General features: G+C 63.4%; 1 protein-coding gene across 11 annotated transcripts in view; it reads left to right on the top strand.

Moving 5' to 3' along the window:
- The window catches only part of MROH1 (maestro heat like repeat family member 1), a 44,982-nt gene extending 31,829 nt beyond the window's left edge, over positions 1 to 13,153 (top strand). For 5 of the 11 annotated variants that reach the window (XM_045204874.3, XM_053930061.2, XM_045204877.3 and 2 more), the window contains 15 exons: positions 1,016 to 1,151; positions 1,259 to 1,371; positions 1,638 to 1,790; positions 4,128 to 4,282; positions 6,751 to 6,916; positions 7,397 to 7,593; positions 9,750 to 9,887; positions 10,298 to 10,412; positions 10,919 to 11,065; positions 11,272 to 11,460; positions 11,793 to 11,948; positions 12,022 to 12,156; positions 12,246 to 12,348; positions 12,415 to 12,480; positions 12,799 to 13,151. In XM_045204874.3, coding sequence (XP_045060809.1) covers positions 1,016 to 1,151; positions 1,259 to 1,371; positions 1,638 to 1,790; positions 4,128 to 4,282; positions 6,751 to 6,916; positions 7,397 to 7,593; positions 9,750 to 9,887; positions 10,298 to 10,412; positions 10,919 to 11,065; positions 11,272 to 11,460; positions 11,793 to 11,948; positions 12,022 to 12,156; positions 12,246 to 12,348; positions 12,415 to 12,480; positions 12,799 to 12,977 — 2,148 coding nt within the window. In that variant the 3' untranslated portion in view covers positions 12,978 to 13,151. The other 6 variants (XM_045204879.3, XM_045204873.3, XM_045204880.3 and 3 more) reach the window with 6 other exon arrangements.
- The last annotated feature ends 43 nt before the right edge of the window (positions 13,154 to 13,196 follow it).

The following is a 13,196-nucleotide window of genomic DNA, read 5'->3' as shown; positions in this document are numbered from 1 at the left end:
CAGCTCCTTACTTGTTTTGATGAGGACTTCTTTTAATTTGCTGACTTTTGAGAGAGAGGAAATGAGAGGAGGAGAGGGAGAGAGATTTGTTGTCCCACTTATTTCTGCATTCATTGGTTGCTTCTTGTACGTGCCCTGGCCGGGGATTGAACCCTCAACCTTGGCGCATCGGGACAGCGCTCCAACCAGTGGAGCCCCAGCCAGGGCCTTAGCGAGGACGCTCGTCCGGAGCAGACTGGATGTCGTCAGATGTCTTTTTTTCATGTCAGGATAATTGTCGGCTTTTTCTCTCGGTGTTTTATTATTTTTTAAAACGCACCCAAACTTCCATTCTTTACGTGGCCAGATCTGCCACGTGTCTCCCAGCGGCTCTCGGCTTCCATGCCCCGTGGACGGGTATCGCCTACTGGGGCTCTTTTGTGGCCGGTCTACCTCCAGTGTGTCGCTGGTGCGCCGTGACGGATGTCTAACCTGGCCAAGACGAACCGCAGCTGGTCCCTGGGGTCCTTCTCCCACACTCCAGCCTCCCCTCCTCCTGCTAATCCCTGGCCACGCTGGTGACCCCAGTGGGGCAGGAGGGCCAAGTGATGTGAGCTGGGGGTGGTGACTGGGGCTGAAAGTCCCAGGGCGGGAGGATGCAAGGCTCAGCATTTGAGGAGAGGAAAGGCTCTGAGAAGCGTGGCCAGGACCCAGTTCGGATGAAAGGGGGTCTCCCTCACCTGAAAGGAGCTTGCCTTCTGGGGGGGGGGGGACCTGATGGCGGTAGGGATCAGCTGCCCCCTCTGCTTCCCGTGGGCGCTCTGTCTGCGTCTGCTGATCGACTCAGCACGCACAGGCCTGCCAGCCTGGGTCCCCTGTCCTCTTGGGGGCTCCAGTCGGCCGGGCCTGGTCAGAGTGGAGCTGAGTGGGGCCCACACTGGGGGTGGCAGGGGCGGGCCTCCCCAGGGGCCCGGCGCTCCCCTCTGGCCATCCTGCCCAGTGTCCTCATAGCTCCTGCCGCCCTCCTCCTCTCCAGGCCCTGGTGCCCTTCCACAACCTGGGCCTCCTCATTGGCCTCTTCTCTCCACGGTGTGCGGACCTGTGGCCGGCCACCCGCCAAGAGGCCGTGAGCTGTGTCTACTCCCTGCTCTACCTGCAGCTGGGCTACGAGGGTGAGCCCCTGGCTGGGCAGAGGTGCCGCGGGGATGAGGAGCAGAATCTGGGCCTTGGGTGGCCTGGGAGGACCCGCCCAGCTCCATGTCCCGTCCTGTCCCTGCAGGCTTCTCCCGAGACTACCGGGACGACGTGGCCGAGCGGCTCCTCCCCCTCAAAGATGGCCTTGTGCACCCCGACCCTGCCATCCTCTTCCACACCTGCCACAGCATCGCTCAGGTACCTGCCAGCCAGGTCACGGAGGGACTCGGGCAGGAGCTCCGTGCCTCTCGGGGCCCTGCTGGGCGCTGTGGGCCCGTGGGCTTGGCGCGCAGGGATGGGAGCGACGGCGGCGTTCTGCCACGAAGCTGTGTGGCACCGCCCCAGGCACCCTGCTGCCCCCAGGGTGTGGAGGGCGCTGGTGCCAGCAGGTCTGGGAGCTCCCGCCAGGGCAGTGCTCCTCCTGCAGGCCCAGCCTCAGCTCTGACGTGGAGCCCTCCTCCTAGATTATCGCGAAGCGCCTCCCACCGGATCAACTCATCAGCCTCTTGCTCACCCTGTTTGAGAGCCTGGGAGACCCGGACAAGAACTGCTCCCGCGCGGCCACCGTCCTGATCAACTGCCTGCTGAAGGAGCGGGGCAGCCTGCTCCAGGAGAAGGTGCGACGGGGCGGGGCGTGGGCGGGGCCTTCCTGGGGAGGGCGGGGCCTTCCTGGGGAGGGCGGGGCGTGGTGCAGGCCGGTCACCCGTGCTGCCAAGCTCTGCAGGGTGTGACCCTCACTGCTCTGCCCCTTTCTCTGTGGGCCTAGTAGGGACAAATTCTTCTCTTGTTTGAAGACCGAAGGTAGGTTTTAGCAGAAGTCACCCAGCCCAGAAAGTAAGGTGAGGAAAGGAAGTGGGAAGGTGCCGGGGTGGACAGCCCCCAAAGCCAGTGAGGACTCGGGTCCTGAGGGTCATCGCCAGGTGCAGGGAGGCCCGTGGAGGTGCTGCCCACGCCCGCCCCTGCTGGGCAGGCTACCAGGCTCAGGTGGCTGCCGGAGTGCCTGGGGCGGATCCCTCTCTAGTGGGTGTGCATGGCTGCTACACACGTTTGCTGGCTACTCGGACTCCCTCTTTTGTGAGGACCCCGGGCTTTGGCCCGTTTTTTCTGGGTTGCCTCTCTCACTGATTTGTACTTGATGTATTGAGGACACGAGTGGATGTTTGCTGATGGAGAAGCAGTGGCTGAGGGTCATGGGCGGTGTGACTCCTGAGAGGGGAGGTTCCCTCACAGGGCGCTCAGGCAGGGGCGAGGGGGTGGGGGTTGTTGGGGGTCAGGACCTGGGGGCGCAGTGTGGCAGGAGGTTGGGAAGAGGGCACAGCTGTGACAGCCGGTGTTTGCGGGACAAAGGTTTGGGTTTTATTTAGCACTAGGTGGAGCTCCCGGTCTGGTGCGGGTGGTAGGAAGGTGCCCTGGGACAGGAGGAGGGGATGGGGCAACTGCAGGTGACGGCGGCCGCTGGTGGTCCCTGTGTTCACACATGTTTTGTCCGTCTTTTCAGCCCTTGATGGGCACTCGGGTGGCTTCTGTCTCTTAGCTTCTGTGAATGAGGCCGTGAACGTGGTGTGTGAATCTCTCTGCGACATCCTGTTTTCTGTTCTGGGTAGATAGCAGAAGCGGAATTGCAGGGCCCTGTGGTAATGCTGTTGACTTCTTTGAGGAACGACCGTGCTGTTTTCTGCAGTGGCTGCACCAGTTCACCTTCCCACCGACAGCGTGCGAGGCTCCCGTTTCTCTGCTCCTCGCCCGCACTGGTTGCCACCTGTTTCGTTTCTAGCTGTGCTGACGGGTGGGAAGTGGAGCCCCACGCGGTGTTGATTTGTGTTCCCGTCACGGCCAGCGCCGCCACGCATCTTCACATGCACTCGCTGGCCACTGGTGTGTCCTCTCGGAGACGTGTCTGTTCAGGCCCCTCTCCTTTAAGTCAGGCCGTTTGATTTTCTGTTGCTGAGTGCTTCATGTGTCCTGAGCGCCAGCCCCTTCCCAGGTGTGTGGCTTGCGGGTGTTCTCACCCGTCCCAGAGGCTGCCTCTTCCCTCTGCCGACCACGTCCTTTGGTGCATAAAGGTCTGAGACAGCGACATGTCTGTTTGCTTTCGGTGTAATGTCCAAGAAATTGTTGCCAAATCCAATGTCATAAAGCTTTCCCCCGTTTTCCTCTAGGAGTTTTATAGCTTTGGGTCCCCCCCCCCCATTCTTGGTAAAGACAGGTGCCCCAGGACCCAGGGGTTGGCGGAAGGCACAGTCTGTCAGCTGCCCTGTCCTGGGGACTATTTTCCCTCAGCGCCGTCTGACCTGTTTTCACCCCAGACTGAGGTGTTCTCCAGGTGTGCCGCATGGCAGTGAGGGTCCCTGAGATTGGGTCCAGCGCCTGCCTGGACCATGGGGGCCCCGAATGGTGAGGCCATGCCTGCCACCACTGGACAGGGCCTTCGAGCCATGCTGAGCCAGCCGGAGGCCAGTCGGGGCTGTGGAGCCAGGCATCTCCCTGCCCGCCATCCCCACTAGCCCTGAGGAGGCTCCAGGCTGGCCAACAGCTGCCTGCAGCATCGCCCTGGTTGCCCCGTCTGTGGCTTCTACAGATAGGGTCACGGCCTATGCTCTCCCGGCCCGTTCCAACCTCAGTCTGGAGAGTCGACTCATCTCCCCTTCTCTGTCCTTCACCCCAGCCCACTGCCTACCTTCTCCTTGGTCGGAGTGGGCAGTTGTGTGGCAGCCCATGTGCCCGGAGGCTGGGTGAGCCTAAATGGGATGTGAGGGGCCGCCAGGGTCTGCCGGCCTCAGTGCTGCACACATAGCCCAGAGGGCACCCTGCTACACCCCTGCCCCAGCCGCCGCCGAGAGGCTCTGCAGCTCCCGGGGCTTCCCGCCCACAGCCCCACCCGGACAGCACCTGGCCTGGGTGCTCCCCGGGGCTGCCCCACCTCGGGGTTTGACCGCAGTGTCTGTCGCCCGTAGGTGCCTGAGATGGTGAGCGTGCTGCGCTCCAAGGTGCAGGGTGCCCAGGATGGGCACGTCCTGCAGGCCACCCAGCACAGCGTGCGCATCCTGGCGTCCCAGCACTGCGCGGCCGTGGTGTCCAGTCTCCTGGGCGGCCCCCTGCCCTTTGACAGGTACTGGGCCCCTGCCGGCCTGCGAGGGCGGACACCGGGTTTGGGGAATCCCTTTTGCCCCAGTGTGGTGCCCTGCACCCCCAGCCCCCACCTGCCGCTGCTCTGCTCCTCCATGTAGGGAGCCAGTGAGACCCCAGACCCTGGGGCGAGTAGGGGACACCCCTGCCCTCAGAGCACTGTCACGGGCTGTGCTGTCCACTTCTCCTGGCCTGTCCCCTGCAGGGCAGCACCACTGTCTGTGGGCAGACCCAGGGCATGGCTCTCACTTTGAGCCAGGAAAGGGCCCCGTCCCCCATGTCACACTCCCAGCTCCCGAGCGCCTGCCAGTGCCCCGTCCTGCCAGTATACTGCCTCCCCTCTGTAGCTCGCTCTCCAGGTGGCCGTTGCTGTGGTCACAGGGCCCACTGGTGCTGCCTTTCTTTGCTGTTTCCATCATGGGTGGGGGCCTGCTGTATCTTGGATACCCCATGCTTTTGCACAAGCTCCCTGGTTGTCACCTCGCGGTTCGCATGGAGGTGCATCTTGGGTGACCCTTTGCTGGTGGCTCGTCTGCCACCATGACACAGCCAGCACCCTTGGTCCTCATGTGGTGGAAGCACCGCTCTCCGGCCTCAGAGCCAGCGTGCTGCTGCTGGCGCAGTGGCACCGGAGCCCAGTCCCCGTCCCCTGTCTGTCTCACCTGCCTCTTTTCTCTGTGTCCTTTCTCATCTTTTGCAGATTGACAGGTCTTTTTTGTAAGTTGATTTTTTCCCACTCAGTTACTTTGGAAGTTACACCTTGCTTCCATTCTTTCAGTAGTTGCCCTAAAAATGACTGCGTGTGTGCAGGGGATGTCCCCGTGTGCCACCTCCCTCCGGGCCCTGGGCCCAGTGTCACTGTGGCTCCTGCATGGCCATTCTGCAGCCATGTCTGCCCACATCTGCATGTGACTCTCTGTTCACCCCTTTGCTTCAGTTTCCATGGGGATGTCACTTACAGAGAAGCATCCCCACCTCACTGGGCACAGCGGGGATGTGGGAGACGCAACGGTTGGAGCCCTGTGGGGCACGCTGCCCCTGGCGCACGAGGAGCCATTCTTTCTTCTTGGCCGCAGGGTGTTCTGTGGGCACCACACCGGCTGTGGCAGGAGTAGACAGTCCTGGGTCGGTGTCTGCATGTGCGGCCCCACCCTACGCATGACCTGCCACCAGCTTTTGCACAACCTATGAGCTAAGAACAGGTTCACATTTATCGGTGGTTGGAGAAAACCAATAGCATGATGTCTCATGACAGGAAATTGCAGGAAGTCGGGTCTCTGTCCACGAGGAACGTGGTGCTGGGCCCAGATGCCCAGTTGTTCCCACAGCAGGGTGTGGATGCCTGGGGTGCACTGCCTGCCGCCCACCGCCCGGCGGAGTGTCCTTGCCGTCCTAGTGGACATGCAAGTCTGTTCACAGGGCCACCAGTGCTTCCCCTCGCCTTGCATGTTGGCCCCTCACTCTCCTCCCACTTGAAGTGCGTCCTCCAGGACTTCCTTGCCTGAAGGTCCGCTGCTGAAAACGCTGCACTTTGTGATCTGAACTGTATCTGGCTGCCATTCTCGTCTGCAGCACTTGGAACGCTAACTCGTAGCAAGTTCTCTTTCACTGTGTGTGAGTCTCTTTCACAACGTGTCATCTCTGGCTCCTGGAGTCTGGCTGGCGCCCTGTCTGAGGGATGCCATGAGTCCTCCTCAATGTGCAGGAGATGTCCCTTGTCATTGGGCCATGCCTGTCCAGGTCAGGGCCCCGTGGCCCTGTGATTGTGCTGGGAAGTGCTGGGCGTCCTGCGCCCGTCAGTGTCCAGCGTCAGCTCTGGACACATCTCAGCCTGCTTCTCATGACTCCGCCTCTGCTTCCGGGATGTCAGCAGTGTCTGTAGACCCACCCCTGGCTCTGTTTTCTGGCTCCCACTGCGGCCCCTCCCTGCGCCGGGTCCTGCTGGTTTCTTCCCTCCGTCTTCCAGTTTGCTGTGTCTCTCTCCAGCTGTGTCTGGGCCGCCCACACATGTCCGCTGAGCACGTGTGGCACAGCCTCCCTGAGGGGGCTGCTGGCTCCTTCTCACTTGCTGTGTCTGTTTTTGGAATTCCTGGTTCTGAAGGTGTTTGCAGGTTGTCGCTTCTCCCTGCACACGCTGACACTAAGGGCGGCCACTTTCTGTGTGTCTGAGCGCTGGCGTCTGCAGGCTACTTTCCTGTGCGTGTGCCTGGCCTCCAGCCGCACGCTGCCCGCTGCTCTGGGAGGGAGTTTGTAGGTGCTGCCAGCCATTCCCACCACTGCAGGCAGGCCCTCCGTGTGCGGGCCCCTGGGCTCAGAGGAGGGGTGAGTCTGGGCCCGAGGTCAGGTTGGGCATCATTTCCCACCTGGCCGGAGCGGAGTCTGTGGGCACGTGGGGGGCATGATGCTGGGGCTGTTGGTGGCCTTGAGGTGACCTCCCTCGCCCTGCTGCAGCCACACCTGCACCCTGTGGCGGGCACTGGCCATGGAGCCCAGTGTCAGCACTCAGGTCCTGGGGCTGCTCCTGGAGAAGATGAGCAGAGACGTCCCCTTCAAGGAGAGCCGTGCCTTCCTGCTGAGCAGCTCCCCTGACCGCGTGGCCACGCAGCTGCCCCTCGCGGTGAGTGCTGGCCCATACTCCCTTCTCCCCACTGGCAGGACAGCCCCACAAGTGGCCTGCGTGCTGCCCAACAGGCACCTGGTGGCTGACTGGAGAGCCAGAGCCTGAGAGCTTGGAGCCCAGCCTCATAAATTTCCTGCAGGTGTTGGTCCCCAAGGGAGACCACTCTTATTTCATCCTGCGGAAAAAAAATAAACCCGGCCTGGCAACGTTCTCAGCTGTAAAGCAGCTGTGAGAATTCCCTCCTGCCCCCGAAGGCCCAGCTGAGCAGGGCTGTGTCCCTCGCCCTGTCCACACCCTGGCCCCTCTGGGGTCCCCTTCCTTCCCCCAGAACGCAGATCCCCGGGGCACACAGGGTGTATGCCGACTGGCTGTGGGTGCATTTGGGTCCTGGGAAGCAGGACCCAGCCTTCGCAACGGCACCCTCCTTAGATGTGGCCCCAGAGGAAGGGGTGAGCCTGAAGTGAGCCCTGTCCCCAGGCCACCTGTGCATTGCACGAGGTCATGTCTGCTCCGGCATCTGGGCCCGCGGTGCTTGAGCTCTATCCCCAGCTGATTGCGGGACTATTGCTGCGTGTCAGCTGCACCGTGGGCGTCCAGCTGCCTCGGAACCTGCAGGCCAAGGAGCGGAGGGCTGCCAGCTCAGCTCTGGCCTCCAAGACCCTGGATCCCTGCAGGTAACAGGTGTCTCCCCCGCCCCCCGTCCCAGCACTGCCATGTGAGCGTGCTGCACCGTGCATGCGCCAGGCCAGGGCACGAGTTTGTGCCAGGAGCTGTTCTTCCCCTGGCGATGCCCGAGGGCACGCTGTCCTGCTGGGAACGCAGCTTTCCTGGGCTGTCCCTCCTCACGTCCCCTGGCCAGTGGGGTTCAGGATGTGGGGATGGCAGCTGTAGGGCTCTGGGGCGGCCCTGGCGGGTGGGGCCCTGTGGGGACACTGAGGGAGGTTTGGGGTCTGGAGCGCAGGACCCGCGGGGAGCTGCACTCCAGCACCGGCCCTTGTGGCCCTGCCCTCTGACCCTCCTCAGACAGAAACTCTGCAGGGGCCTGGCCGCCTCCCCTGAGGCCTGCTCTGGGGCTGGCCCCCCGCCCCTAGCCCGGTCAGGCGCCTGGCCTTGGCCCTCCCTAGAGCCCTGTCATGTAGGCCCAGCAGGCACTAGGTCCTGGCAGGAGACTGGGCCCAGACAAGACGGAGCTCCCTGCTGCGGGTGGGAGCCTCAGAGCCTCAGCAGCCTGGGTGTCCGCCTGCCCATCCTAGTCCCTGGGACCACAGGGTGAGCACAGGAAGCTGACAGCCCAGGGCCACTGGAGGCTGAGTGACAGCCCGGGTCACCCCTTTTCCATCCCAAATCTCGGATTGGATGTGCCCCTTGGCTAGGACACCTGGGGACAGTGTCCCTCCACCCCACCCCAACTGCAGGGCTGCTCCTTACAGGATCAACTTGGAAAGTCTGGCAGGGGCTGTGTGCCAGGGCCTGCCCAGACCAAGTGGAAAATGTGAACAGACCAGAGGGCGCTAACCCAATGAGCCCTGGGCCTGGCACGCCAGGATGCTGCCCCTTGGCCATGAGCTGTGGGGACTGCAGGCCACACGCCCCGACCAGGGGCCCCTGGGCTGCCACCCCTGAGCTAGGACACAAGCAGAGCCAGGCACAGGTCTTGGCTGCGATGGAGGCTGTCAGCCAGCAAGTCAGACCCTTGCAAATGCCACATCCACAGAAATTCCGGGCAGCAAGCAGACGGGCAAGGGAGGCACCTCACTTACATTGCTCACAGTCTCCCAGGCTCCAGCAGCGCCCCAAGAGCCGCCTAGAGTGTTGGTCTCAGCCTGGGGCAGGGTGTGGGGCTGCCCGGGCGTCTGCCCAGGGACCATGGTGGCAGGTGAGGGCAGCCTCCACAGTGACTGGCCCCCCACTGGACTCCGGGGGACAACAAAGGGGACAGCAAGAGCTACCTATAGTGCTTTCTCTCTGGGGGGAAGCTGCAGAGGGGCGCATTCTCCCCATGGATGCCCAGTGAAGGCGGCCGTGGGGAGATGGGCCAAGTGCACTGGGCTGCCTCCAAGCCATGGGCTGAAGGAGGCGAGGCAGGTGTGCTGCCTCCTGGGTAGGTGTCTGCCCTTGGGCCAGGAACTCCCTAGGACAATGCCTTGGGGTCCACAGGCCGGTGTGAGCTGCCACCGTGCAGGGCAGAGGTCAGTGAGGGTGAGGGGACTCTCTGTGTGGACCCTGTTGTGCTGTCTTGGAGCCACAGGCTGTGCTGGAAGGTTCTGCCAGGTGCAGGGCCCATGCTGCTCTCTCAGACCTCATCCTGCATGCTTCCGTCTGAGCCCGGGGTTCACCCAAGTGAGAGGGCCAGACACTGGATTCCAGCTGGGTCCTCTGGACTCTGGCCCCTCCTACTGGGTTCTGGGTGGGGCAGCAGGCAAGGCCCACACCTGCCATTCCCCAGTGGGCCGAGCAGGTGGACAGAACTGGACACTTCCTGACAGCTGCTCCAGCTCTTGGCCACCATGTCCTTGGAGCAGGGGTCTCTCTCATTTCCATAGTGCTCAGGTGCATATCTGGGAGTAGTCTGGGCCCTGCCTGAGGTCCATTCCTGCAAGGCTGTGGGGGTCTCTTGGGTGGTAGTGGCTGTGCAAATGGCAAGAACAGGCTTTGTGGGGGGAGTGGGCCCAGGAGCAGGGGAGACGACCCGTCTTCACTGCCCACTGGACACTGGATGGTCCATAGTCGCCTGGCTGTGCCCAGCACGGGGGAGGGTGAGCCTGCTCCTTGCAGGGGTAGCTGGCAGGCGTGGGCACAGGGCTGAGTGCACAGCCGCGTGTCCCCACAGCTCGGCAGTGGACGCCCTGCGGGCTGCACTGCTCCGGGGTGGCGGTGAGGACGTGGTGCAGCGTGTGGAGCTGGAGGGAGGCTGGGAGTCTCTGAGAACCTCTGCAGGGCACGAAGACGGGGTCAGCCAGCTGGCCAGGTGAGCACTGTGGGCGGCTCCTGTTCAGGCAATGTCTAGGTGCCCTGGGGCCCAATGAAAGGCACCAACAGGGGACATCCAATGGCATGTGGGAGGGGCAGAGCTTCCTGAGTCCATGGGCCCAGCCCGGGAGCAAGTGTGTTGGTGAGGGCTGACTTGGGCTGCGGTCCTGCGTGTGGAAGTTGGGGCGGGGGCGTAAAGGCAACTGTGCACCTCAGGTTGGACTGACTGTCCAGGGGCTGGGGGTGGGGAGGAGGAGGCCTGGCAAGGTGTGTTGGGAGGGGCGCGTCTGAGGGGGAGGGTATGCCAAGCTGGGCAGCTGGGGACAGGCTCATGGGCAGAGGGTGCTGATGTGCAGAGCGGAAGGAGAGGTGGCCCAAGATGGGCTCAGGGGTGGCTTTCCTCCCCAGTGCCATGGCGAAGTTCGCAGGCCCCCGCCTGCCCCTGGTGACAAAGGCGCTCCTGGGCGCACACAGCAGCGTGTACGAAGTCCAGAGGGTCACCTCCACAGCCTTCCTGGCTGAGGTAGGCACTGCTTGCTCTGGATTGCTACCAGGGGCCCGGCAGGTGGGGCCACCCCCACAGGCCTGACCAGCCAGAGCCATTGCTGAGTCCCTGCTTGGTGTTGCGGGGATACCACCAACAGTGCATGGGCCGCTGGGCCACACCTGGTGACACCGCTGCTCTGCGCCCTGTAGAGGGAGGCCTGGGCTGTGGGCCGCCTGTGCTGGACCAAAGCACAGACAGTCTGAAGACTTGCCCAGGGCCACGCAAAGGGGGCTACAGTAGGCCTGGGTCAGAAGTAGGGGAAGAGGACGGGGTAGGCCATGAGCCCAGCTTGGCCCTCAGCTGGTCTTTGCAGTGTCCACTCTCACAGTGGCCTGAGATGAGGCTGCCCAGCAGCGCAGTGAGGAGTGGTGAGGAGGGGCTGGCAGGTAGGAGCTGCCACAGCCCTGAGGGAGGTGGCTTTGGGCCCGCTGGGCTGGGTGAACACCGGGGGGAGCAGGAGGTCACGGCGCCTCTGCCTGCAGCTGCTCAGCAGCAACGTGGTGAACGACCTGATGCTCCTGGAGTCGCTGCTGGACAACCTGGCAGCCTGGCAGAAGGACCCGAGTGCCAGTGTGCGGCGGCTGGTGCTCCGTGGCCTGGCCAACGTTGCCTCGGGCTCCCCTGATAAGGTCAGCTGGCCCCTCTGGGGCCCTCGCCATGAGGACAGTGGAGCGGTGGTCTGAGAGAGCCCACAGGTGGGGGGTCAGGGGTGTGCACAGACATGGTCTGGCAAGTATGCAGGGCAGGGGGTGGGGTGGGTCATTCTGTGATGCAGCATGTGCCAGGCCTCAGGGCTTGGCGACCTGGGGACACAGCTGAGAGCAGGGTTCCCCAGGTGCGGACCCACGGCCCTCAGCTCCTGTCGGCCATGATTGGTGGGCTGGACGATGGGGACGACCCTCACGGCCTGGTGGCCCTGGAGGCCATGGCGGGCCTGGTGAAGCTGCTGGGCCTGGTGGAGCCCTGGGACCTGCGCACGGCGCTGCTGCACATGGCCATCCGCATCCGGCCCTTCTTTGACAGCGTAGGCTGGTGGGGGGTGGGGGGCGGTGACAGGACCTGCCCCCTCTTCCCCTGGCCTCTTCTCCAAGCCTCAGACCCTGCCCTGCCGCCTGCTCCCCAGGTCCCAGGAACTGCATGTGGTCACTATGGCTCCCTCCCAAGTAGGGAGCAGGCCTGGGGTGGCCCATAGTGTGCTGTGTGGCACCCCCAACCCTTCCCACCAGCATCTCCACCACTGCTCCAGGGCCCGGACCCCTGGCCCCTGGCCCGAGGACAAGGATGTGTAGGGGAGACTAGGGCCTAGTGCCAGCGGTTGGGGAGCATCCTGTGGGTGATGTCTGTGTCCCCCGCAAGGAGAAGATGGAGTTCCGTTCTGTGTCCATCCGCCTCTTCGGACACCTCAACAAGGCCTGCCATGGGGACTGTGAGGACGTCTTCCTGGAGCAGATCGTGGGTGGGCTGGTACCCCTGCTCCTGCACCTGCGGGACCCCCAAGCCCCCGTGGCTGATGTGAGTAGTTAGTGGGGGGGATAGGTGAGCCTGCTAGAGCTCAGGGCCTAGGGCCTGAGCGTCTGCCCCACAGGCCTGCAGGTTTGCGCTGCGCATGTGCGGCCCCAACCTGGAGTGTGAGGAGCTGGCGGCTGCCTTCCAGAAGCACCTGCAGGAGGGCCACGGCCTGCACTTTGGGGAGTTCCTCAACACCACGTGCAAGCACCTGGTGAGGGGGCGTGGTGGGGGCGGGGCAGCAGCAGGCTGGGGGGTGGGGGCCCACATGGGGTGCACGTGACTAGCCAGAGGTCTCTGCAGATGCGACACTTCCCGGATCTGCTGGGCCGCCTGGCGAGCACTAGTCTGTTCTATTTCAAGAGCAGCTGGGAGGACGTCCGTGCTGCGGCCCCCATGCTCACTGGTGAGTACCCCCCTCTCCACCCCTCCACCCTGACGGCCCCCACCCTGACCTGACCCTTGCCTGCAGGGTTCCTGGTGCTGCACGTGGAGCCCCAGCATCGGTCACAGGTGGACCTGGAGCAGCTCACTGCTGGTTAGTAGCGCCCCCACCTTGGGCCCCCCCCACCTGCCCGGCTGCACACTGTGGGCACCAGGGGGAGACTAAGTGATTTTCCTGGATTTCAAGGATTTTTTCCCTGTCACTGGTGACCTCATCGTCTCTAGTAATTCACGGAAACTTCTTAACTGTTCCAAAAGAGCTTAAAAAACACTAAAAAAGGAAAAACTATCTTTCCGTTGGCTCCTGAGCCCTCCCAGCAGCGGCCTGTTGCAGGAGGGCGGTGGGCGGGCGGCAGCCCCACGCGCAGGGTGGGGAGCGACTCCACGGTCCTGAAGCTGTTCTCTGTGCCAGGAAGGGGGTGGGATGAGCTCCAGCGCAGCTGTGCAGTGGGACCTGGCCTAGCGTCAGCTCTGAAGGGCCATGGAGTCACTCCCTGTCCCGCAGCGCTGCAGCTCCTGCTCAAGGACCCCGCCCCCATGGTGCGTGGGAAGGCTGCTGAGACCCTGGGCCGCCTGGTGAAGTTCGCCTGAGGCTCCTGTAGGTGCCCCACAAGCAGAACCAACCAGCGCAGGCAATCTGTGCCCCCCCTCGCTTCCAATAAAGCCGTTCCTGCCTCAGCAGGTGAGGGCGTGCAATGCCTCGGCCTCTCCTTGTGGGACAGGTCAGCGGGTCACCCCCCAGGGCGGAGATCAAATGGAGTGTGGTGGGGGGGAGCTCATCAAGAACTCCAATTCAAGGTCATGCTACCA

This window comes from Desmodus rotundus, chromosome 8, assembly GCF_022682495.2.
Source record: "Desmodus rotundus isolate HL8 chromosome 8, HLdesRot8A.1, whole genome shotgun sequence".
NCBI lineage: Eukaryota > Metazoa > Chordata > Mammalia > Chiroptera > Phyllostomidae > Desmodus > Desmodus rotundus.
This window is presented reverse-complemented; position numbering and strand designations above follow the sequence as displayed.